At 34.8% G+C, this 25,974-nt stretch overlaps 6 protein-coding genes and 1 long non-coding RNA gene across 8 annotated transcripts in view; 6 read left to right on the plus strand and 1 right to left on the minus strand.

Annotated features, from left to right (window-relative positions):
* Positions 1 to 729, plus strand: part of LOC105435579 — a 2,028-nt gene extending 1,299 nt beyond the window's left edge. The window contains exon 2 of the mRNA XM_011657442.2: positions 1 to 729. This exon is cut by the window's left edge and continues 281 nt beyond it. Within this exon, the coding sequence (XP_011655744.1) occupies positions 1 to 554 (554 nt within the window). The 3' untranslated portion in view covers positions 555 to 729.
* Positions 730 to 1,025: 296 nt separating this feature from the next.
* On the plus strand, positions 1,026 to 2,818 carry LOC105435580. Its single transcript, XM_011657443.2, has 2 exons — positions 1,026 to 1,643; positions 1,858 to 2,818. The coding sequence occupies exons 1-2, from the start codon at positions 1,231 to 1,233 to the stop codon at positions 2,720 to 2,722; spliced, it is 1,278 nt and encodes a 425-aa protein (XP_011655745.2). The 5' UTR covers positions 1,026 to 1,230; the 3' UTR covers positions 2,723 to 2,818.
* A 224-nt stretch (positions 2,819 to 3,042) lies between these two features.
* LOC105435704 lies at positions 3,043 to 5,086 on the plus strand. The gene is made up of 2 exons (XM_011657958.2): positions 3,043 to 3,923; positions 4,129 to 5,086. Exons 1-2 carry the CDS (start codon positions 3,604 to 3,606, stop codon positions 4,973 to 4,975), a joined length of 1,167 nt encoding a protein of 388 aa, XP_011656260.1. The 5' UTR covers positions 3,043 to 3,603; the 3' UTR covers positions 4,976 to 5,086.
* Positions 5,087 to 6,060: 974 nt separating this feature from the next.
* LOC101216542 lies at positions 6,061 to 7,657 on the plus strand. Its single transcript, XM_011657959.2, has 2 exons — positions 6,061 to 6,438; positions 6,733 to 7,657. Exons 1-2 carry the CDS (start codon positions 6,061 to 6,063, stop codon positions 7,600 to 7,602), a joined length of 1,248 nt encoding a protein of 415 aa, XP_011656261.2. The 3' UTR covers positions 7,603 to 7,657.
* Positions 7,658 to 7,804: 147 nt separating this feature from the next.
* Positions 7,805 to 8,471, minus strand: LOC116403674. The gene is made up of 2 exons (XR_004216462.1): positions 8,336 to 8,471; positions 7,805 to 8,234 (listed from the first exon to the last, which is right to left on the minus strand). It is a non-coding gene; the product is annotated as an uncharacterized LOC116403674 (long non-coding RNA).
* On the plus strand, positions 8,330 to 9,740 carry LOC101216291 (hypothetical protein). The gene is made up of 2 exons (XM_004135369.3): positions 8,330 to 8,661; positions 8,801 to 9,740. Exons 1-2 carry the CDS (start codon positions 8,330 to 8,332, stop codon positions 9,651 to 9,653), a joined length of 1,185 nt encoding a protein of 394 aa, XP_004135417.1. The 3' UTR covers positions 9,654 to 9,740.
* Positions 9,741 to 10,597: 857 nt separating this feature from the next.
* On the plus strand, positions 10,598 to 23,920 carry LOC101216055 (importin-9). Of its 2 annotated transcripts, XM_004135368.3 has the most exons (34): positions 10,602 to 10,875; positions 11,144 to 11,205; positions 11,371 to 11,463; positions 11,605 to 11,776; positions 12,126 to 12,241; positions 13,221 to 13,307; positions 13,382 to 13,498; positions 13,592 to 13,655; positions 13,752 to 13,894; positions 14,643 to 14,690; positions 14,767 to 14,835; positions 15,265 to 15,340; positions 15,910 to 16,040; positions 16,878 to 16,937; positions 17,422 to 17,491; positions 17,571 to 17,635; positions 17,725 to 17,786; positions 17,866 to 17,989; positions 18,143 to 18,200; positions 18,343 to 18,455; positions 19,098 to 19,175; positions 19,301 to 19,363; positions 19,473 to 19,568; positions 19,657 to 19,760; positions 20,938 to 21,127; positions 21,495 to 21,609; positions 22,038 to 22,150; positions 22,229 to 22,306; positions 22,403 to 22,465; positions 22,538 to 22,669; positions 22,798 to 22,851; positions 22,946 to 23,026; positions 23,124 to 23,364; positions 23,471 to 23,920. In XM_004135368.3, exons 1-33 carry the CDS (start codon positions 10,752 to 10,754, stop codon positions 23,172 to 23,174), a joined length of 3,072 nt encoding a protein of 1,023 aa, XP_004135416.1. In that variant the 5' UTR covers positions 10,602 to 10,751; the 3' UTR covers positions 23,175 to 23,364; positions 23,471 to 23,920. The 2 variants fall into 2 exon arrangements, with proteins under 2 accessions (XP_031741860.1, XP_004135416.1); XM_031886000.1 differs by lacking the exons at positions 22,403 to 22,465; positions 22,538 to 22,669; positions 22,798 to 22,851; ... (1 more) ...; positions 23,124 to 23,364; positions 23,471 to 23,920 and having other exon boundaries at positions 10,598 to 10,875; positions 22,239 to 22,258.
* Positions 23,921 to 25,974: the final 2,054 nt, after the last annotated feature.

Here is a 25,974-nt window from a genome sequence, read left to right on the forward strand (position 1 = left end):
GTCTCCCTCCGCTCACATTCTCCCTGCCATGTAATTTCTCCAGCCCTATTGTTGTAGGGAAATGGTACTGCCCTTTCATTTTCGTTCGAGAAGGCGATGTGGATTCTCAAATCAAGAACTCTCCATATTACGAAATGACCCTTCAACAGAATTGGGTGGAGGTTTTTGGGTGTGGGAATAACTCAGGAGGGAGAGGAGTAGAGTTGGATGTTTTGGTGGAGAAGGAAGTGGTTTCGGTCGCAGGGCGGGTGGTGGCTGGGGTGAATATCGGAGATGGGGCAGCGTGGTTCGGTTCGTCGAGAGTCGGGTTGAGCATGGCAATTGTGGAGAGGATAAAATGGGAAGAGGAAAAAGGTGGATTTGAATGGGTTAGAGAAGGAGGAGAAAAGGAAGTGAAGGTGAAAAGGAGGGAAGAGTTTGAAGGGGTGGGAATGTGGAGGAGATTTGGGTGTTATGTTTTGGTTGAAAGGTTTGAGCTTAGGAGAATGGATGGAACTTTGGTTCTTTCTTGGGAATTTAGACACACTAATCAAATTAGAACCAAGTGGGAGTGACATTATAAGCATTATATTTCAAAGTAGACCCTTGAATTTTGCTTTGTGATTTATGTTCTTCAATATCATTATTTCTGATAAAAGTGGATTTCTATATACATTAGAGTTTTGTAACTTTAGCCTCCTCTCTTGGTTATGTTATTGTTTTCTGGTGGAAAAATAGTTTTTTAGATGATATTCTTCCTTTGTTTCTTGATCATGAGGTGCCTCGCAAGTACCCTGTTTGGGTCTGCTGTGTGTCTTGTACTTTCTGGTCTCAAAAGAAAACATGCACAAACAATGAAAGGGACTCATAATCTATTGAATAATTATATATGTGACTTAAAACCAACTTGGTTCTTTGTTTTTATTTTATATATATACACGAAATAAGAAATTTGAGCCAAAGAGTTTTTGGTCATTCGTTGACACATTACTTATATATTAAGAAGAAGGTTTAATTTGAGAGGCTAATGATAAAAGAAGAACTCAAATGAATAAATTTATACTTTTTAATTTTGGGAAATTTCGTAGGTGATTTAATTTCTCTCCCACTGCGCAACTCCAAAGACTAATCAACAGACTTTAAAATGGTGGGAGAAGGAAGGAAAGCACCATATCTTGGGCTTAGAGTTTCTTAGAAATGAATAGGAAAGTTCAAGATTGACTTCGAAGTCATATATATATATATATTGTCATGTGTACATGTTCATCTATAAAATCAATTAAAGCACAAGGTTTAATTTATACTATAGAGAATAACATAATGTATGTGACAAGGCCTCTTTCTCTATACAGATCAGATCAGTGTTCGGCTTCAGCTTCGGCCTCCGTCTTGGTGGAGGGTCCGAATACAGGTGTTTTAGTGATAGAAGATGAAGGTTCGGAGAGGAGATGGTTTTTTGGATTGGTTAAGGATGAAAGCGTGGAGGAACCACCGTTCCCTCAAAACAAGCTACTGGAGCTACGATATAAGAAAACTGCGGCGAGGCAGCGCCACCGTCGTCATCCATACACTGATTACTTTTACGTAATGCTAATTCCAGTTTTGAATCAACCTCCCAATTCTAACCAATATTATGTCATTGATTCCCGTGGCAAATCTAAAGGGTATTTCCATTTTCTTCTATAACTAATACAATTGTAGCAACTTTTTAACTTGTTTTCGAAAGATTTAAGAGATTTATTCAAACCTCTGAAAATTCAACAACAAACACAAAATTTAAGTATATATTTACTATATACTTTAGCCAAATTTTATTAAAACTCACGAACTAATTATAATGACACATTTAGTCATCAAGAATATCTTATTTAACTGTAGGCTAGCATGCACCAGTTCAAAGGAAGATGACATGATCAGCTGTTGTTGCTTCAACTTGATTGACGATATAAAACCACAACTTTTCGACCCAACAAATCCCTATCAACAATTCCAAATTAATTCTAAATATTCATTCTTTCAAAGTTCTTCCAATGGTTTTATCTCTAACTCAATGGCTCCCGATGGGGTTCCTCCATATTTCTTGAGACATCAAGGTTGGACAGCTGAAACCAGAAATCTTGATCAGAAGTTTGACGCCGCGCCAGCTCTCGGCATCGACGCTGCACTACGGGCTCGCCTTCCTGAGCTCGACTGTACTGCGGTCGACCCAGTGGTGGTGGGGAAATGGTACTGCCCTTTCATTTTCATTCGTGAAGGAGATGTTGGTGTCCAAATGAGAGACTCTACGTACTATGAAATGACTCTCCAACAGAACTGGGAAGAGATATTTGGATGCTACAATAATAACGATCGTGGTCATCGTGTGACGGTAGATGTTTGTGTAAGAAGTGAGGCGGTTTTAGTTGGAGAGGCGTTGTTGGCGGCAGAGGGGGTGGTGGTTTCCGATGGGATTATGTGGTTCAGTCCGTCGTCAACGTGGGAGGTGGGGCTGAGTATGGCGATTGTGGAGAGGGTGAAATGGGAGGAGGAGAGAGTTGGGTTTGTATGGGGGAGAAATGATCATGAGGAGCAAATAGAGATCAGAACTGTGAGAAGAGAAGAGTTTGAAGGAAAGGGAACAATATGGAGAAGATTTAGGTGTTACGTTTTGGTTGAAAAGTTTGTGCTTAAGAGAATGAATGGAACTTTGGTTCTTACTTGGGAATTCAGACACACTCATCAAATTAGAACCAAATGGGAATGAAAAAAAGGAAGAAAAAAACATCTCAACTATACATGTTTTCTATGATGGTATAATTTTGAATGGAAATAAATAAATAAAATAGGACATTTTCAAAAATAGCAAAAGAAAAATGTATGATAATAAGTATAGTAAAATTTATAAATCTCCATAGAAATCAATCAATTCTTATGTTCGATAAAATTTGAAATTTTACTATAATTTTTGTAAATGCTTTAAACCGTTTGTTTAATTTTTCTACATATTTGTTTGGAGAAACATTTTTTTATCTATTTTTTTATTTAGTTTATATTTTACAAAATATTACTTATTTTGATTTGAATTTGGTCGTCCAATTTTAATATTCATTTTAAATATTATTTTTTGCAGTGGATTAGTTAATTTTTCTTTTAAAGAATTAATAACTGATTAAGTTTTATTAACTTTCATCTTTAATAAAATGAAAATTCATTTTTAAGGAAGTTAAATTAATATGCAAACAAATCTCTTTCCCTACAACCTTAGTTACCTATTGGTGACATTGGCAATGGCAATCCCCAACACAAATCTCAAATAAAGACGACTTTTACATTTTATATTTATTTTGATGATGTAATTTTGAATTCTAGAAAATGAAATTAACATCACATTACTCTTGATTATGTTTAATAATCTTTGAAGTGGACTTGCAACAAATTTGATTAGTTTAGTTTAGTCGTCTCCACGACTTTAGGTGATGTGTGTAACTTTACAACCAACCATTTCTTTAATTTAAAGAATTAGGACCAAATCTGTTGGGCCTACACCTAAACTACTTTAATTTCTTGGAAAACATTCATGCGAAAATTCTATAAAACGAAAGCAGTTAACTAAAATATGAAGAAATTTAAGTACAAATAATAGAGATGTATGTGACCAGACCTCTTTCTCTATACAGAGACTCTTCTTCAGGTTCGGGTTCGGATTCGGGATTGCCTTCGGGTCCGAATACTGGGGTTTTGGTAATCGAAGATGAAGGTTCGGAAAGGAGATGGTTTTTTGGATTGCTTAAGGCTAAGTCTGTGAAGGTACCGCCATTCCCACAGAACAAGTTAATGAAGCTTTGGTATTCAAAAGGCATTCATAGCGATACTGATGACTTTGAGGCAATGCTAATTCCAGTTCTCAATCAGCCTTCCAATTCTAATCAATATTATGTCATCAGTTCCGATGTCATAGAAAAAGGGTATTATTCCATTTCCCACTTTCTTCTAGCTCTATTCCTAATGATTAGTGCTCCCTTTTTTCACTACAGAAAAATTAAATTAATAAATTTTAGGGTTAGTTTTTTTTTCCAATATATAGTTTATATTAATGAGTACTGTGTATGTTCATCAAAATTACACCAAGACATATATGGATCGGAAGTAGTTTAATGTAATTAACTGCAGGCTAGCATGTACAAGTTCAAAGGAATGCGACGTGAAGAACTCTTGTTGCTTCACTTATATTTTCGATATATCACCTCAAATCTTTGACCCAAGAAATGTCTATCAACAATTCCACATTACCAATAGATATACGTTCTTTGGGAGACCAGGTGGTTTTGTGTCTAAGTCAACAGCTATTGATGGGATTCCTCCAGATTTTCTAAGGCACTATGGTTGGCAAGCTCGTACCAGAACTCTTAAAAACTTCAATCCCACACCAGCACTCGGTGTCGACGATGCGTTACGAACCCGACTCCCTGAGCTCGACTTGGGCAACCCAGTGGAGGTGGGGAAATGGTATTGTCCTTTTATTTTCATTCGAGATGGAGAGGTTGGTGTTCAAATGAGGAAGTCCCCATACTACGAAATGACCCTCCAACAAAATTGGGAAGAGATATTTGGATGCTATAATGACAGTGGTGGTGGTGGTGTGATGGTGGATGTTTGTGTTAGGAGGGAGGCGGTATTAGTTGGAGGTGCGCTGTTGGCGGCAGAGAGAGTGGTGGTTTCCGATGGGATTATGTGGTTCGGTCCATGGCCGTCTGAGGTGGGGTTGAGTATGGCGATTGTGGAGAGGGTGAAATGGGAGGAGGAGAGAGTTGGGTTTGTATGGGGGAGAAATCATGAGGAGGAAATAGAGAGAGTTTTGAGAAGAGAAGAGTTTGAAGGAGAGGGAGTGTGGAAGAGAGTTAGATGTTATGTTTTAGTTGAAAGGTTTGTGCTTAAGAGAATGGATGCAACTTTGGTTCTTACTTGGGAATTTAGGCACACTCATCAAATTAGAACCAAATGGGAGAATGAAAATTAGAAGGGTCTCGTAATAAAAAAGCATCTCAATTATATAGATTTTTGCATTTTATATTTTGATGTTGTAATAATTTTCAATTCTAGAAGTGAAATGTATAAAAATATATTACATTTGATATTGGTTAATATTTATGAATATTTACCTATTTTTATTTCAACATAAATTACAATAATATACACTAATATATATCCTAATATATCCATCGATGTGTTGAAATAGTCCATATAAAGAAAATACTAAAAAATGTCCAAACTATTTAAAAAACATAACAAAATTTAAAATCTATCAGTAATACACTCAACCTTTGATATACATTTTTATAAATATTTTAATTTATTTTGTTATATGGATAATTATAATAGATAACTACTCGAATAATAATAATTAAATATATAGCAACATTTAATTTTTTTTGCAAATATAGCAAAACTATCGTTGATAGACTTGTATCGCTGATAGACTCGTTATGGTCTATTAGTGATAGAATTTGACAAATTTTGCTATATTTGTAAATTTTTTAAAATGTTGCTATATACTTAATTATTTTAAATTTAATTGCTAAATTTGCAACTATCCCTTGTTATATTAGACCGCTAACTCTGTTAGATATAAGAACACATTAATTATAATATACTATTAATAACATAAGAATACGTCAATTTAATCTATATTAATGTTTGATGTTGATTGTATTTTTAATTGAGGTAATTGCTTTTTAGAAGGTAACATATATTAAACTAAAAAATAGGATGTATATAGTTGGGGTTGACTCTCACACTCTATGGTAAAAGAGAGGTTTGTTTAAGAAAGAACCCCACTAAATAACAACTTGTAACAATAATTTAGAAATTAAAACAAATAAAGTAAAAACAATCTATTGTTGTCTAGCTCCTAATCAATAAAAACATGTGTATAACAAGAAATTTAATTAATCACATTGATTATTTAACTGAAAATGGTGGAAATAATGTGAAAATTATTGTTGGGTTGACCTCTTCATATATCTCTATTGTATTTCATGTTCATGTAACTATAAAATTAGATAAGATGAAAGAAGTAAAACATGAAAGTTTAATAGAGATAATATGTATGTAACAAGGCCTCTTTCTCTATACAGAGACTCTTCGGTTTCGGCCTCGGCTTCGGAAGAAGGTCCAAACACAGGGGTTTTAGTAATGGAAGATGAAGGTTTGGAAAAGAGATGGTTTTGTGGGAAGGTGCTGCCGTTCCCTCAGAACAAGATATTGGAGCTTTGCTATGTGAGGGGCCGCTCTGCGAATAGTCATTGCTTTGAGGCAATGGTGATTCCAGTTATAAATCAGCTGCCTTCCAATACTATATCATCCATTCTCATTCCTATCGCACTGCTGGGTATTTCATTTCTGTTTTTGCTTCTTTATTCTGAAATTCTAACTATTCTTTTAAATTTCAATTTTAGTTTGAAAAGTTTTGTTGTCTTTAACTAACTCTGATTTTGGTAAGAATCATTAAAGGTCATCTTATGTAGGGCGTAAGGGGTAGTATAGTTGGATAACTCATTGATTTTTGGTTAGTTTTTAACAATTATCTAATTAGATACATGATGAATCAACTTTCTCGCTGTGTAATTGTTAATTTTTTTTTTACTTTTATTTTCTACTACTTTTTAAATCAATGTTAGGGATTGAATTCTAGTTGATTCATTTTTTTTTTAAGATGGTGTGGAATGGAAAAATAAAATTCAAACTATTTTCTTGTTTAAACACTACGTATCATAGAATGCATCATTCTCTTTTAACTACAGGCTAATATATACGAGTTCAAAGGAAGAGGACATGTGCAGCTGTTGTTGCGACAACATTATTCAAGATATACGACCACAACTCTTCGACCCAAGAAACGTTTATCAACAATTCCAAATTAATTATTTTACTGAAAGTCTCCATAATTTTAAGGCTAAGTCAATGGCTCCCGATGGGGTTCCTCCATATTTGCTGAGACAGGTTTGGAGAGCTCGTACCAAGACTCTTAAAAACTTCAAGGCCACACCAGCACTAGGCGTCAACGCTGCTCTACGAGCTTGCTTCCCGAACCTCGACTCTGCAGCCAACCCAGTGGTGGTGGGGAAATGGTACTGTCCTTTCATTTTCATTCGTGAAGGAGAGGTTGGTGCCCAAATGAGGGACTCGGCATACTATGAAATGACTCTCCAACAGAACTGGGAAGAGATACATGGATGCTACAATGATGATGATAATAATTATGACAACAATGGTCACGTGGCAGTGGATGTTTCGGTTAGGAGGGAGACTGTTTTAGTTGGAGGCGTGTCGATGGCGACGAAGAGGGTAGCGGTTTCCGACGGGGTTATGTGGTTTGGTGCGACGTTAGAGTTGGGGTTGAGCATGGCGATTGTGGAGAGGATGAAGTGGGAAGAGGAGAGAGTTGGGTTTGTGTGGGGAAAAAGTAATGAAGATGGGGAGATAGAGAGAGTTGTGAGAAGAGAAGAGTTTAAAGGAAAGGGAATGTGGAAGAGATTTAGGTGTTATGTTTTGGTGGAAAGGTTTGTGCTCGAGAGAATGAATGGAACTTTGGTTCTTACTTGGGAATTCAGACAAACTCATCGAATTAGAACCAAATGGGAATGAAAAAAAAGGAAGAATAAAATAGAAAAAACATCTAAAAGATTTCTTATCTTTTAAATGTCACTTCATTGCAAATCATCTTTTCTCCTTTACCCACATCTCCTGTCATCAAAGCTGTCAAACTTACCAAATTTGGAGTACAATTAGATCCTGACGAGGTCAAGTCTCACATTAACATTTAATATTCAAATTCCACCAGACGCAATTGTAGAACATGGAATAAGAGATTTCTTCACAAAAAAAATACAGGGTTTTCAAGAATTTAGACTTTTCTAAAATCAGAACTAGACTGATATTTGATAATTTGATAATTTGACTTTTATACAATTACAACATAAATAAGTGTACTATATAACAAATTAGAAAAATCCTCATAGCTTGCTATCGTCCAAAAACATACACTGGCGAAGAAAATTGTTCACACTTCTATATCAGCAGAAGATTTTGTTTCATTCTTCTTAAGCCAATTGTTTTTGCCACATGAAGGTATAAAAAAACAGAGGTACGGCTGAATATTAGCCATAGGAAGAAGCAAAGTTGTTTCCCCGGCTGCTATCCAACTACTAATCAACGAATTAAACCGTAAAGCCCTTTCAAGGATGGCTCTTCCTCGTCGTACATCTTTTCGATTTCATCTATAAATCAAACCATATTAAAATTATCATGAAAATAACAGAAAGATCATAATCAAATCACATTTAGTTAAAAAAGGAAAGATATTTTATCAATAATGTACGTGACAAGGCCTCTTTCCCTGTACAGAGACTCTCCGTCGGTTTCGATGCCGCCACCGGAGGGTCCGAATTCTGGGATTTTGGTGATCCAAGATCAAGAAGAAAATGCAGAATTGAGAAGCAGCAGGTGGTGTGGACTGTTTAAGAAGAAGGAATCAGTGAAAACGGCGCCTTTCCCTCAGAACAAGATACTGCAGCTTACACATTCGGCAGAAGCAGGGGAATTTGAGTATTCAGAATCGGTTTACGCGGTGATGATTCCAGTTCTGAATCAGCCCCTCTCTTCCAATCAATATTACATCATCAACGCTCGCGGCAATCGAAAAGGGTACGTACGCTATGCTCCTCCCACTCTCTGTTCCTTCTTCAATATATATATATGGGTGTATTTTCAGATTCAGTCACTTGCCCTGTATTTAACTATGAAAATTGTCTCATTCTAGTAGCTAAGTTCAATTTAATTTCAGGCTAGCATGCACAAGCTCGAAGGCAGACGAGACAAGCAGCAGCAAGTGCTGCTACACCGTCCCTGATCCACCACCACAACTATTTGATCCAAAAAACCAATACCAACAATTCCAAATCAGCGATTACGTGTACTGTGGAGGAGCCTCTGGTTTCATATGCAACTCCGTGGCTCAAGACGGGGTTTCTCCACTACGTCTAAGCCGCAATGGGTGGCGAGCTTATATCCATCCTCTCAACGACTTCCACGAGCCCACCCCAGCTCACGGCCTCAACGCCCAACTCCGAGCCCGCCTCCCAGACCTCAACTTCTCGCTCCCTTGCAAATCCTCTGACCCAGTAGCTGTAGGAAAGTGGTACAGCCCATTCATTTTCATTCGCGATGGAAATCAAGCCGTTGGATCTCAAATGACGAACTCGCCGTATTATGAAATTACCCTCCATCAGAATTGGGTTGAGATATTTGGATGTGAGAATAATGGCGTAGCTGTTGGTAATGTGGATGTTTTTGTGGAAAGGGAAGTTGTTTCGGGTGAGTCCGGGGCGTCGTCGAGCAAAAACGTTGTTGATGGAATTGTGTGGTTTGAGCCATTGAAGGTTGGGTTGAGCTTGGTGGTTGTGGAGAGGATGAAATGGGAAGAGGATAGAGGGGGGTTTAAATGGGTGCAAGAAGGGGAGGAAAAGAAAGTGAGGGTGGTGAAAGAGAGGTTGAAGTTGAAGGAAATGGGTAAAAAGTGGACAAGATTTGGATGTTATGTGTTGGTGGAAAGGTTTGTGGTTAAGAGAATGGATGGAAGCTTGGTTCTTACTTGGGAATTTAGGCATACTCATCAAGTTACAACCAAATGGGAATGATTTCAGTTTGTTTTGGAGTCACTTCTGTCTATGTTTCTGAATTTCAATTATAATTTGTCATGGGCAAATAATTATTATTCTTTTTAATTACTACGTCTTATGCTCTTATAATCTTATTGGGCTTGGTTGTGTAGGGTGATATAGTAATTGCATAATTGGGCGATTTCATGATCAAATAAAGTGTATATCAATGTGTGTGATTGCAAAAATATGGGATTGTGATGAAAAAAACTTGTTCTTCATCCCTCTTTTTTACCTATTATAAATATAACAAATATGATAAATAATCACAGATTATTTAAAATTGTTTTTTTTATCATGGTTGCAAAGTTCCAATAGAAAAAGAATCCGCAAATGAATATATATAATTAAGTAATAGTGTTTTAATTACATCAATAATGACAAAAAAAAAAAAAAAACTCTTTTACTAAACCATAATTGTTTAATAGTGAAAATTTTGCTTATTTAAATAACTTGATTTATTTGTGAATAAAAAACATAATTAAGAAATATATTTTCAATATTTATAGTAAAATTATTAAAGATAGAAAAAAGACTTATTGAGAAAAAAAATCAACAAATAGTAATTCTTACCGATCAAACACATATATAGGAAAAGAAAGTAATTCTAATGAATAACAAAAACAACCCAAACTATTTATAAAATATAGGAATAAAAAAACTTAAATGAATTATATAAACATTTTTCTATAGTTTGTAATTAATTTCAAATTTTATTAACATTGTTTTTCTTTTTCATATAAAAGTCGCATTCCACAAAAAGAGTAAGAAAAGTAATAGTGAAAAATCATTTATCATTTTTTGAGAAAACAAAATTTGGAAAACTGACATTGACAGCAGAGGACATAAGGGTTTTAAAGCAAAAACCCTAATAATTGCACAATACGTAAATTCCATTTCCTTTTATTTTGTTTGTTTCCCGAACCGAACCCAGCTGGCCAATCACTCATCCTACGCGCGCTTTTTACACACAAGCAAGCAAGCAAAAGCGCGTAAACGCTGCGACTGCGCTGAGCCAACCGAAGCGAACCCCGAAACGGCGGAACAAGCTCCTAAGCCTTTGCTCTGCGCTCGACGATGGCAAATGTGATCGATCAAGATCAACAATGGCTTATCAATTGCTTGTCCGCCACTCTCGACCCAAACCACGAGGTTCGCTCATTTGCAGAAGCATCCCTAAATCAGGCTTCTCTTCAACCAGGTTCTTGCTTTTCACTATAATTATCACTTCACTCCTCTTCCTATTGATTCTCTTTTCTTCTTTCTCTACTGTTTCTGTATCGCCCACATCAACCTAACTGTAGACAAATCACATTTCCGCCTCGTTGGCGTAGGTCTGTAATTGTGTTAGGCAGGATCAGTTTAAGTTTATTTATTATTATTTTTTTTTTGGGTTAATTTTTTCTTCACCATCTAACCAACTTAGTGTACTACTTGAACTTAATTGTGATTCTTTGCTCATGTTAAAGGTTTTGGGGTTGCATTATCCAAAGTTGCTGCCAACAGGGAGCTGCCTGTAGGATTGCGTCAGATATCCTTTGTTGTAATTGTGCTATTAAGATTCTTTGTTCTTCTGTGTTAATTGCTTCTCGTTTCCTGTTCTGTGCTCGAAATTGCTGTTTTGAACACTGCCTATTGCTCTGAGGTTTCTGGGTTGCATTACTACGGTTTTTGAGTTGGACTTTAACGGATTTACTTAGCTGCAGTCCTCCTAAAGCAGTTCATCAAGAAACACTGGCAGGAGGGTGATGAATTATTTGAACATCCTGCAGTTTCTATTGACGAAAAGGTAACTATTTTTACTCCGTGTGCTGTAATTCATATTTTCCCCACGCCTTCATTTCTTTCTTTTGTCGCCACTACTTGGATAATGGATAGATCCTTTCAGTTTTGCAATTCTACATTTGTAATTCGCTGTTTTTCTTTTCAGGCAGTCATTCGCAAGCTTCTTTTATTTACATTGGATGATTCCCATAGAAAAATTTGTACAGCAATTAGTGTGGCTGTGGCATCAATTGCAACATATGATTGGCCGGAGGAGTGGCCCGAGCTATTGCCTTGCCTCTTAGATTTGATGAATAATCGAATTAATATGAATGGTGGTATGGCATTGTACTTCGGATACATATTTTCCACTGTAACCTCTTTTTTCCATTTCTTTTGGATTTATATTGATTTAATTGAACTCTTTGAGCGGATACGACAATTATAAATAATTTCTTCATCTTGCTCATCACAAATGATCCAATAGCAAAAGATTATTGGTTTTTTATTTGGATTTATATTGGATGATTTGGCAGACCTCAAGTCTGTAGTCTTCAGTGGATTTCTGTTGGAGCATTCGGCTTTGGATTAGTATTGTATCACTTGGCAGATCCTTGGATACGTATTGGGTTTTTGTTACATGTAGTCTTCGTTGAATGAATTTTTGCTTTATATTAAATTTTGTAGTGCATGGAGGTCTAAGGTGCTTGGCTCTACTCTCTGGGGAATTAGACTGTGAAATGATTCCAAGACTAGTACCTGCTCTGTTCCCACACTTGCTTTCAATTGTTTCATCCCCAGAGGTATAAATGCATTTTTCTGAAAAATGAGCATTGCTTTTTGATGATTACCTTTTTCTGCCGAGACAGAAAGTTCAACTGTCTTTTTAATTGTTTTTTATTTGAATTCTGGGTTAATACTGTTTCATACTTAGTCTTTGTGCTAAACAAAGAAATTAATGAAATTGTGTTTGGATCAATAGAAATTTTTGGCAAATTCTTAGTGGCAGAGGGGTCTATAATACAAATTGGTGTATATTTGGACATATTTTTCTATCGAACTTGTTGATAAGAAAGGAACTTATTACATTCTAACTACAGCTTTTGAATGAATTCTTTGTTTAAAATTGGCTCGGTTCTTACATTAGAACAGTTATCCTTGGAAAGTGAAATAGTAAGAAAGAAAATTCACCGATGAACTTACTAAAGAGTGTTATACATACTTCTAACAAATGTGGGTTTGTTCGATCAGCAAGAATACTTTCTGTGAGTAACACGCCCATGTTGAACTTATATTTGATTTTCTAACCCTCTTACACTTGTTACACATGTATTACACACTTGTGTTGGGTATACCTGAACTGGAATGTTGGTAATTTTTTCTTTAAATCTTAAAATTCATGAACACAGAAAGAATCAAAGCATGAGCATTAAAAATAATGAAGTTTCAATTTAATTGTATGAACGTTCAGGACAAAATAAAAGTATTGAACTTTTCCCTTTTATGTATATAATTGCATGAACATGTTTGATTTTATATATTATTTCTTAGAAGATGTCGTGACATTTGGAATTATGATTTTTTAATTTGCATTTTCTTCTAATCCATAGATAAAGGCATCGTACTGTTGAGAATGTGAATTTGATTTCTTCAACCCTTTTTGTTTATTGCATACTTCTGTGCTCCATTGGCATTGTTTTAAAAAAGTAAAATATCACAACTTAAAGTTTTCTTTTAATGTGGAATTCATTCAAATGGCCCGAAAATGGACTTCTTGTGCAGATGTATGACAAGTATTTGCGGACGAAGGCCCTGTCAGTTGTTTATTCTTGTATATCCATGTTAGGGGTGATGAGTGGTGTGTATAAGGTACCTTTTGGGAACTTTACTTGCAATTGTTTATCAAGATTGTTTGCGAGTGAGCTCATTTTCTTCCCTACTAGGAAGAAACCAGTGCGTTGGTAATGCCCATGCTAAAACCATGGATGGAACAGTTCTCTATTATATTAGGACATCCCGTGCAATCTGAAGATCCCGATGACTGGAGCATTAGAATGGAGGTTATTTCTTGCCTTTATTTGGGATACATCTGCTTTTGGTCAATTGTTGTACGATTAGGTTATGATTCTTGAAATTTGGTTTTTGATCATTAGGTCTTAAAGTGCATGAACCAGTTCTTTCAGAATTTCCCTAGTTTTGCAGAAAGTGATGTTACAAGTATTACAATGTCCTTTTTCTACTTCCAGGTTAATTGACTTTTTCAGTTTTCTTGACAGACCTGTTTTTCTAACCATATCCTTTACGTGGTTGTAGTTATATTGCAATCAGTGTGGCAGACATTTGTGTCATCTCTCGAAGTCTATGTACGGTCATCCATTGAAGGTGTAGAAGACCCATATGAAGGAAGCTATGATTCGGATGGTGCGGACAAAAGTCTTGATTCTTTTGTCATCCAGGTCAATTGTTAATGATACTTGTTAATTGAATTTGTGTGAGAAGCAGTAGATATTTTCAGCTACGAGAGTGCTTTTGAAGTTCTATTTTCTCGTTCTTTTCCTTTTTCTTTTGAATTCGATAGTGGGGTTTAGTAGTGATTTCCATGGAAGTTAGTATTGAGGGATAGTGGTGCTTTTTAAATGAAAAACTTCTCTCTGTAAGCACTCTTGGAGAAGTCCCTCTAAAAGGACCTTAAAGTGATTTTTAAGGCCGTTTAGAATTTTCGTAATTTCTTCTTTAATCAAATAGCATAGAAAATTGGCTAAACATGCTCTTAACCATTCTGAATGCCATACCAAACTCACTATTAAGCTTAAAAACAGTTTTTTTGGTTAGGGAATCAATTGTTTAGTACTGAATTATACCGTTCTTCTCACTATCAACTATCAAGAGATTGTTCTTCATGAGCAGCGGTTTTTCATTTTAAAGTCATCTGTATGATGCCTATAAAAATGTGCATGTGTGATTACTCTATGAAAAATTGCATACCTGGTTTGGTTTTTGATCTATACTAAAAAAGAAAGTAAATAAATATAAAGAAATCTCTAGAAAGAATACACAAAAGTTGTTCTCGATAGTGTAGAATCCAAAATTCTTTTATTCTCTTTTCCCTTCTTCGTCTTCACATGTATGTTTGCCTTCTCTTTGTGCAAGTTTATTTAGCTCATAACTGAAACTATTTTTTTTTCACGTTTCTTGAATTTTCAGTTGTTCGAATTTCTTTTAACAATAGTTGGAAGTTCAAAACTGGTGAAGGTGCGCCAAATTACTTAATGCATCTAATTGTTTTACATCACCACCTTCTTTGTCTTCACTTAGTCTAGTTTTGTAGGTTGTGAAGAACAATCTAGGGGAGCTGGTATATTACACAATTGCTTTTCTACAAATTACGGAGCAACAGGTTTTCTTCTACTTTTTGCATTGTATTTCTCGGGCATATAAGGATTTAGTTCAACACTAAATATTGGTATGGTCAATAGTACTTCAATATATTTCTAATCTTGAAATATATTTATTGTTTCACATTTTATAATGTATTGTATATGCTGAAAAACTTATTCAAGATATTGATAAAAATAATGTTTTGGGTCATACTAGTTAAAAATTTAAAGAGCTTATTCTACGTTTTTTTGTATAAACTATTTATTCTAAGTTTGTTGTATAAAATACTCAATTTAACAAGTGTGGGGTTGGAGATATTTGAACCTTTTGAACTCTTGGCTAATGGTGTATACCTAAATCAGTTGGCCTATTCTGTTGGCGAATTTTCATATTGTTCTTACTCAACACTTATAATTTAAAGCTATCTTTTAAAATCTACATGTAATAGATTCATTTGTGGTCAATGGATTCCAATCAATTTGTTGCAGACGAGGATGATGGCACCTTTAGCTGTCGTGTATCAGGTATGCTTATTTTTTCTTATGGTTCTTGATTTATTGTTAAGTGACTTGGTTGTTGAATTTTCCAGTACACAAGATTTGAATTTTATATAGTTCAAAAGAAGGATTTGAATTTTATATAATTTAAGAACGTTCAAATTACAAGTTGGATCTGATCTAATAAAGTATTGACTCATCTTGATGAGAATAGCCCTAGTGGTGAAAGCCACTTTGGATTTCCATCCCATCTAAGAATGCAATTTTGAATGGTCTACTTTTCTTGCCTAAATAAAACAAATCTTTAATCAAAACTAGGAGTTGGGTTAATTAACAGAATATACGATCTCAAAGTGAAACTAGAAGAATCTAGTGTGGCTAATACTTCATTTTGTACTTTCTTGTGAGCTACTCTGACTTAAAAGTTAATTTTTGGGACATCTCACACTTTTTGTATGTACTTTACTTTGTAGGATCGAATGTCTAACCCTACGTTGTAAACTTCAATTATTTAGTAGGACTATGTTACCTATTTGTACATTTTTTCTTTGATGAGTTCTCATATATTCTAAAAAGAATGTATGCCTTTCTTCCAGGTGCACTGTTACTTGAAGAAATTGTTAGCAATTGTGGTCTAGATGGAATCAATGCCATCATAGATGCTGCCAAAAGTCGCTTCAGTGAGTCAAAAAGAGAAAAGGCTTCTGGTTCTTCAGCTTGGTGGAGAGTGAGTAATTGTTATTTAAAATAATTGATATGCGTTTTCGGTTTTTGTGTAATTACATGCTGCCTATATTGTTTAGATGGCAGCAAAGCGTTGAAAGGTTTTATGAAAATAGTATTTGGTTTTCGTCATTTGCCCAACCAGCAATGTGGGTATTCCTGTAGTGGTCTCAATAAGCTTCAAAGCCAGAAAAGTGATTGTTGCTGGATTTGGTTTATTCCTTATTTTTCATGACTAATTGGATTTGTTTTTTTTTTCCTTCTAATTTCTAAATTGTTGGGTTTGAGCTTGTTCCTTCTGTTATCGATTCCTTTTTGTTCCTCTTAGAGCTCTGATGCATACTCCTAAGTCCTAAAGATTGATGGTAGCTTATATGTTATATTCAACCTTCTTTGTGACTCAAAATTTTAGTGAAAAGGTATGTTTCATTTATAACCAAAAATAAATAAATAAAAAATCAAATTTAGATATTTTTCTAATTACCATCATGGCCTTTGTTTAAATGAACTCAACTTCATATCAGTCTGCACATTTTTCTTCTGAATGCTAAATTTACCAGTAGAAGGAATATGCCATCTTGCTGCATCTTAACGACTTCAACTCTGTAATGCTTTTGTTGCTCTGTAGAATCTAATATGTGTATGTATTGTGCTCCAAATGCCTATTCAAGTGTTCAACCTTTTCTTCAATAAGAGACAATGAACATGCGTTATTGCCCTTTTTATGCAGGCATATTCATTTTCGCTATCCATTATGCTTCCTCATTGAATGAATAGCTTTGATCCTTGTAATAAAAGAGTATTTATTGTTTCCTTGACTTGTACTTGACTAATGTGACAGATCAGGGAGGCTATTCTATTCGCTTTAGCTTCTTTGGCAGAACAGTTGATTGAAGTAGAGGTTAGAGCAATTATTAATGATTTTATCACTCAGTTCTTGCATTAGTCATTTTATATAAGTGCCGTTTTAAATTTGTATTTTAATTCATGAGAACATTTTTTTCTTGGAGGTCTGTGTTTTGGGTGGAAATATGATAGGATAGGACTAGTAAGCCTCCAATTGAATTCACATTTCAAGGGGGATGGTACGTGGTGGTTTTTGTGATTAGTTTGTTAGTATTTTGCATGTAGGAATCTAGGATATCTTAGGTACAAAAAGGGTGGATGGACCCCTTTGAATAGTCATTGGGCAAGTATGTAATAGATAATGCTAGCATTTAGTTGGCATGCCTGTAAGTTGTTTGTTTTTGGAGAGCTTATCTTAAAGTCTGTAAGTTATAATTTTTTTTTCCTGATTTGCATTACAAAAGAATTCACTTTCTCCCATGTTATGTCAATTGACTTATCTAAATACTTGTTAAATTTTGAACATTATACTTTTACAGCCTTCTGGAGTGACAAGAGTTGGGTTGGGAAGTTTTTTGGAGGAAGCATTGACTGAAGACATGTCTATAGGTAATTTTGCTTGCCTACCTGATTTTGAATTGCTAAAACTTTTGTAAACAAGTTATTACATCAACATTTTTTTTCGTAGGTCCTCATGACTGTCCCTTCCTTTATGCTCGTATATTCACATCAGTTGCCAAGTTCTCCTCTATGGTAACACTTGCTCCTTTCTTATGTTTGGATCATATTCTTTTCTGCTCCTCCTCCTCCCTTGCCTCACAATAGTATTTCTATGTTGGCAGATTAGGAGTGACCTTATTAATCAGTTCCTTCATGAAGCTGTGAAGGCTCTTGGCATGGATGTGTACGTGTGTCTAAATTTGTTGTTTCTTTTAACTGTTCAATTGTGAAATAATCTCTATTGTTTCAATATCTTTTGGCAGGCCACCTCCTGTGAAAGTTGGTGCCTGCAGGGCACTTTCCGAGCTCTTACCTGAAGCAAACAAAGAAATCATTGGGTCTGAAATGATGTTTTTATTTTCATCACTTGGAAATCTTCTCAATGGGGTACTTGGTTATGGAAATCAAGGAGACTAATTTTTCATAAAATACAGTATATCAATTAATGAATTTTCAGAAAATTAGTAATTTTCTTCTTCAATGTAATAAATTAATTTTCTCAAACAATATTCAATAATATTATCATTTTGCTTTTGGTAGGCATCAGATGAAACTTTGCACTTGGTACTTGACACCCTGCAAGCTGCAGTTAAGGCCGGTAAGTTTTTTTGCAAGAGCTAAAAGCCTGGCTTGCTTTTGGTGAGAGTCTTCAAAGCTGAATGATGATTTTTATCAAAATGTATGAAATTTTTATATCTTGCCTGTTATCTGTTTCTGAGTTTTCGTCAATATTCCTGTAGGTGGTGAATTGTCCTCTTCAATAGAGCCCATTCTTTCTCCTGTGATTCTTAAAATGTGGGCATCACATGTCTCTGATCCTTTTATCAGCATTGATTTAATTGAGGTTCTCGAGGTAATATTGGCGAAACACACACGCACATATGTATTTATTGATTTCTGTGTTTCTATACTTACTGGTTTATATGGAATTTTGATCTTGCATCAGTTTCTTCTTCTTTTTTTCTTTCAAGTGCAATCATTTGGAAAGAAACTATAGAAACTGAGTGTTCAGTAATAAATATAAAAGATATAATTTTTTGAAGTTTGAAATAAGAGACAGTTTCATTGATTGAGAAAATAAAGGAGTAAAAACTCCTAACAGCTAAGGCTAATGGTGCATTACAAAAGAGTTTCCTAATTGGAGATTAAATGAGAAAGGATATGTTGAATGAAAAGTTGGTAAGATTTACACCAAAAGAAAGTTATGTTACGAAAGAGACTAGTTTCAGCTGAATTATAATTAGAAGCAAATTAAAAGGAAATCAGAAGTGTTTGTGTTTCTATATTTCAAGAACCTGCACATATGTATTTTATATATGTCCTTTTCTTTTCTTTTCTTTTTTTTTTCGGGGGGAGGGGGTATATTGCGATGTCTTATGTCTTATAGTCAGGTATTTTCCATGGTTGTATTTTATGTAAATGTACCCACATTTTAAGCCATGTTTCAACTTTCTACATGTTTGCTGACACTTACTATGTCATAAATTTCCTACAGGCAATAAAAAATTCTCCTGGTTGTATCCACTCGTTAGCTTCAAGAATTTTGCCCTATTTAGTGCCTATACTAGACAAAGTATGGTTCTCTACTGTTTTCTGAGACAATCTTTTAATGAAAGGGAGAACTCTTTTGTAGGGAATTGGATTTTGTTTGTCTGTTAATGCTTACTGGTGGTTTTCTTATTGCATCTTGATTATCAGCCCCAACATCAGCCAGATGGGTTAGTATCTGGATCATTAGATCTGTTGACAATGCTTTTGAAGGCAAGATAAACTCCTTGCTATTTTCTTATTTGTTTCACTTTTCAGTCTTAATGTGTTCGTAAGACTCGAACCAATTTCTCTAACTACAGTTTGTAATGGCCTTGCTCAGAATGCTCCAATAGATGTTATGAAAGCTGCGTATGATGCTTGTTTTGATGGTGTTGTCAGGATAATCCTTCAAACTGATGATCATAGTGAATTGCAGGTTTTCTACTTACAACACTTTTTCCATAAAGATTTCGTCATATTTAATTTTACATCACAAATAACTTATTATCATTACTGGTTATCAGAATGCTACGGAATCTCTAGCAGTTTTTGTAGCAGGGGGGAAGCAAGAAATTCTCACTTGGGGTTCTGGATTTACAATGAAAAGTTTGCTTGCTGCTGCTTCGAGGTGATCAACTAGTTTTCATTTTGCTTTTCCAAATGTGCCATACTAGTAAAATCGTGAGCATTATTCAAGGAGTTGGGGTGAAATAAGAAAGAGTGATAGATGCAAGTTTTCCTAGTCCTGATCCCTACTACGGTTGAAAGAAGAAATACAATGTTGCTTCTTAATAACATGAAACGCAAGGATGAAAATCCATTTCAGTATCAAGAGAAAGTGTAATACCAAATATCCTTTGAGGTCCCGTTGTATTGATTTCATATGTTCTACTTGTTTGTGCAATGACCTCTGTAACTGCCAGAATAACTCTAGTACATAACCCACGGTCTGATGCTGTAATACCAATTTTTAGCTACTCAAAATCTCAAACACAAGAAAACACAAAGATAACACATAACATAAAGAATATCTCAACATCAAAAGAAAATTAGAATATCTAATTGCCTTTTGAGAGGATTATCTCTCTTTCAAGTCCCACAGTGGACAATCCACAAATAATCCCCATCCGGATACTGCTTACTCCCTCGGTTCATAACTAAGCCACCTCTAACTCATTACCATATGTTCCTACTACTATCCTGCATTCCTACTTACATTACCAATGTATCCCTATAACTATAAGTACTCACAGGGATTCACTATTTTCGTTTCTCCCTTTTTATTCCTTTATCAAAGTACCTGTGGAATCTGTATTTTTTAGTTTTTCATTCTTTTCTTTACTAGTTTAGTCTTGTAGAAACTTACAGAGTTCAGAGAAACAATCATGCAATGGCTTTGCCAGCAAATCACTCTTTCTTGTGTTGACAGAGGCTGTCTTTTTCTTAAAGTTACGATACTTAATGTTGCTGAAAGATACTTATTTCAGAAAAACGGTTATTAAGGTTTATTTGAATTGGGGTGTTTTTTATATTCTCTCCCCCCTCCAAAAATATAATAACAATAATAAATAAATAAATAAAACAAAAGTCTTTCAATGGAAAAACTTTGTGATTTCAACAAAACTAAAAGAAATGAAATGAACTTTTGTACGGCCTCAGACTTTTTATTTTATTTTATTGATGTTTGAAGATAATTGTAAGTCATCTGGTTTTATCTCATGTAATTGGGTCTTACCTTACGTTATTAATGTAAACTTCGTGACCTGGTTGCTGCACTAGTTAATTGCATCCAAATCTAATTGCAGGCTCTTAGACCCTAAGATGGAAAGTTCTGGATCTTTCTTTGTTGGGAGTTTTATCTTGCAATTGATATTGCATCTTCCATTGCAAATGGCCCAACATCTTCCTGACCTGGTTGCTGCACTAGTTAGGCGAATGCAATCTGTTCAAATAGCTGGATTGCGATGCTCTTTAATACTTATTTTTGCTCGATTGGTAATTTTTCCTTGACATTCAATGAAAGTTTAATCAGTCTTCTTTTCCCTTTATACTTTTCTGATAATTACTTGATCAATGTGTGATGTTCTCACATTTTCTAAATATTATGAATAACCTAAAACGGACTTTGTGATTTAATTATCTTTGGGAATCTTAATGTTTTGAAGCATTTTTTTACTTCTGTTAAAATTTACCAGGCATTCTATCTAGAGAATGCTTGTAAATTGAAAAATATTGCACCTGTAAACACCCAGTGGTATAAAAGCATCATTTTATTTCAAAGTTCTCTTTTTGGTTTTATATTGATTCAGATTATATGTTTTACTGACCAATTAATTGCATATTTTTCACCTTAAAAATCCAGATTCACATGAGTGCCCCAAATATTCAACAGCTTATCGATTTGCTAGTTTCAATACCTGCTGAAGGCAATGATAACTCATTTGTTTATTTGATGTCAGAATGGACGAAATTGCAAGGTTTGTCTTTCTGCCTCTGGTCTTAAAACAGGAGAGAAATTTGTATTTGAACGTGCAAGTTTTGTCCATTGATTTGTGACTAGCCTTTTATTCTTGTATTATCCTAATTTTTTATTTTCTGCATATTTAAGCTGGCATGTCCATTTAACTAATCATATTGCATAAATATCCAAGTTGTACAAAATAAGATTTGATCTACTGATGCATATCAAACTAGACTTCTAGCTGAATCAAATGTTAGATATACAAGTACTTTTTGATTTGGAAATCACTTATCTAAATTTACTTTGATTCTTTTCTAGATGATTGTGATTGCATAAAATATTATCCCACCAAGTATGTGTATTATGTGTATTACATAAAATATATCAGAATTTGTATACTACGGAACAGATAATTTGTTTCTTATACATGCCAAATGGTTGCAGTTGAGATTCAGGGTGCTTATCAAATAAAAGTTACTACTACTGCATTGGCCTTGTTGCTGTCAACACGAAACCCTCACTTAGCACAAATTAGTGTTCAAGGACAAATTACTAAGGTTTGGTTGTATGTTTGTTGTTAGGCTGTTGAATCGTTCTCTTAACTCAAATAAACAACTCACTCTCTTCCACTGAAGCCTTCTGCAGGGATAACCACTCGATCAAAAGGAAAATTAGCTCCAGATAAGTGGACAGTGATTCCACTTCCAGTGAAGGTAATTGGATATGGAACTTGGAATTGTGTTATGCTTTCAGGCTCAACAAAAATTAAGAGCTTATTTTAAAATTTTCTTCAATTTTGATGATTGCAGATTTTATCTTTGTTGGCCGATGCACTAATTGAAATCCAAGAGCAAGTTTCGGTTGATGGTCAGGTATGCAGCTTAGCATTCTTCCTCTGTTCAAGTTATCACGGTGAACTTTGACAATTGGAAATTCTTCTGCAGGATAGCGAATGGGAGGATGCTGAGGAAGATGATATTTCAAATGACGAAAACCTGCTTCATTCGATCGATGCTACATCAGTAGGCAGACATACCCACGAATATCTTCAAGTGATGGCAAAAGTATACGATGGGGTATGTTCATAACATGATGCGTTTCATCTTTTCAGAATTTTTAATGTGTACTTCTAGTATGTTTTGGTTTTTATTATTATCGTTTCAATATTATAAAGTTTATTTATCATGCTCTTCTATGTGTTCAGGAAGGTGATGAGTATGAAGATGACCTACTAACTGTTTCTGATCCTCTTAATCAGGTATTAAATCCATTTCCTACATGAAACATAATCCAGTAAAAGATTATAATTATCTTTTCTGCAGCTTCAGTTCTTTCTCCTCTAACTTTTGCAGATTAATTTGGCAAAATATCTGGTGGATTTTTTTATGAACTTGTATCAGAATGACAGACACAACTTTGATAATCTCTTCAAGGTTTTCTCTATATAAGTCAAGCAGTTTGGAGCCTTTTACAGTAGTTTTTCTGCTTGCATTTTTAATTGAACACAACATTTTATCCTTGCTACTGCAGAGTTTGTCCCAATCTCAACAGAATGCCATCCAAATGGTACTAAGTCGCTGAGTATATTACCCCCACTGGTGGATTTATTTGGTGGTTAATTGATATACAGTGCCATCTGCGAGGAACATTTTTTCATTTTCACCTGGGGCTGTTTTTCTGTTTATGGTCGTGGTTGTGGAGGTGGGACAGGGGGAGGGACTTCCATGTGAATGACACTCATCAGTTTGGTTATATTTTAACGTTTCGTTCTGTAAGTTAAGCAGTCTGAATGCATCCCCAGAAAACAATTAGTTTTACTGCTTTGGTTTGTTTTACCGGTCTAATAGAAAAGTGATTTTCATACCCTTCTATTGTAGAGTGTTTCAAGCTTGTGAAAAGGCTGTTCGAGTGGTTAGTCACTGTAGACGAGGAGTTGCGATCTTTCAGGTGTGTTGTTTGGCTTTCTAATTCCTGCTCAAATTCCAGCTGTCAGTTTTTCAGCTTCCTTCCTTGCCGATATCCTCTCCCCTCCCCCCAAATCCCAGGGTGCAAAGCAGCAAAAAGAAAGGGAAAAAAAAATGTCATCGAGTGTTGTGTATTAGGTTCTTTTCTGGATTATTTCATCATTATGTTTTAGATGTTGTATTGGCGTTAGTTACTTGTTTTAGTTTCTAGGTTTTCCATGAAAGTTATTTGTATTATTATCAGTGCATAGTTAGCTTATGTTCTCTTTGATGAACATATATGTAACTGTTACAGACTATATGTAAAGAAAAGAAAAAAGTTCGGCTGTGATTGAATATATGAGAAATATTTTTGTTCTTTTATGACTTGCTCATTGATAGAGGTGGGTATGAATTATAGGTGTACTTGAATTGGTGGATTGGATTAGAGTGGTCAAATTGGCAACTTAAATCCAAATAGGATCTTAAACCCAACCTATTCGAGTTTGGCTTGTCCGCTTATTTATTTATTTTTCTTTTCTTTTTCAAGTATATTTTTTCATATGAATTCATAAGATAAAAGAACAGTATGAAATCATGAGATACAGAAGAGATAAATTTTTAGTCCATGAGATACAGAAGAGATAAATTTTTAGTCAAATCCAAGGGAAGTGATCCAAGTTGGAGAAATGGTGTAGGTGCATGCCCATGATCTTTTATTACAGTATTGTGCACAACAAACGACAAGCTTTAACGTTCTAGGAAGCTTGGAGAAGGGAGTACGATTGAAGAGGATCCAAGCTTCTTCAGCAATTTTCACTCTTAGATTCTAGTTTAATGTACAACTTTAATTTTAAAATTTTAGATTTGTCTATTTAACTGCCTTGACACAATGTTGAAGGCTTAGGGTTCTATTAAATACAATATTTGACTTTATTTGACTTTTATGTCTAAGAGATCAATTAATTCTTAAAAATCTTAAAACAAAGACCTATTTGAAGAAAAAAAACGGAAGTTCAGAGACTTTTTAAACTTAAAAATCAAAATCGATATCAAATTTATATTAGAATTTAGAGGATAAAACTGATAGTTTTGTTTTGTTTTTATCTTTATCCTATGAAGTAGTTTTTAGTTTAATGTAAACTTGTTTGCAAAGGGGGAAGACCCACGTGCAAGTAAGAATGTGATAGATCAAGAGAGCTCTCGTGTTTCGTAGTCTACTAGGAGGTTTTACTCTTTGTAATTTAATAAAGGCTGGGAACTATTCTAGTGTGCTTGTGTGGTTAAGGCTAATCAGAAGTTCATGGGAATAAGTTCCTTATTCTTATGATGTGGTTGACCCACTTGAGTGAAGTGACTTACCCATTTGATCTTGAGAGTGAGTGCTGACTGCTGATTAGGCAACTTATTTTCTTCTAGGGCTGCCTATAGTTTGTTTGAGAGAAATAAATCATGTCACTAGTTTGTATATGCATTCATACACTGTTGTAAAGATGATACGAATCCGTTAATCTACCAATGATGTTTTAGCTTTGGGATAGCTTTGTCCTACTGATTATCCTTCCATGTGCTTTGCTTTGTTAGTATGTGGATCTTGCATGTATTTTTTGTCACCATGTATCATGGACTTGACCTCCGATCTGCTTTTCTTAAACATGTTTCATTTTTTTAGCTGACTTATGTGAACGATTCTCACACTAGTGTGGTCTCTAACGATCTACGTTTTGATACTTATATTAGTAACTTAGTATAAAAAGTGTATAGTTTAGTCAAACACTCCAAAATAAGGTTTGAACTATCCTCTAGCAATTACTTATAATGTTCTCTCTAACCGTCGCTTGCTGTTGCATATAACTCTAGTAATGCCATAGTGGTTTATGACACTTGAGGTTGAGCACTTGATTATATTTGGACTGGTTTATTTGGCACCAGCTTGGTTGTTTGGTCTAGAATTTAAGACTCCGACTTTTTCCTTTTGTGACGCATGTTTCTTTGAGCTTGAATCCATTCATGGACTTTGGACTTCTCCTAAAGCAGCCCTCAACTTACTTGGTTTAGAAACCTTTTCGTCTAGGGATGATATTTTATTCTTTGTTACCAGATTAATATTTGAACATCGTTTTCCAGATTGCTTTCCAAAGTTGTGTTTAGTCGAAATGTAAGATTTCTGATTCAGAATCTTTAATTCGTGTTGTTTGGTTGGAACTTTTATCATTCAATTGAGTTTACATATTTGTCCGTTATTGGCAACAAACTCTTCTAACCATTCATCTGTATTCCCATTATATCCAGTATCAAGGCACAACCACTGTGATTGCGTTCTCTTTTCTTTTTTCAGGATAGAACAATCCTACTAGTTTTGAGTGTAGAATAGGAAGTCCCTAAACTTGCTGAAACTTGACGTTGGTTTATTGATATCTCTAATTTAATAAGGCTTC

The sequence above is a fragment of the Cucumis sativus genome, chromosome 5, assembly GCF_000004075.3.
Source record: "Cucumis sativus cultivar 9930 chromosome 5, Cucumber_9930_V3, whole genome shotgun sequence".
In the NCBI taxonomy this organism is placed as follows: domain Eukaryota; kingdom Viridiplantae; phylum Streptophyta; class Magnoliopsida; order Cucurbitales; family Cucurbitaceae; genus Cucumis; species Cucumis sativus.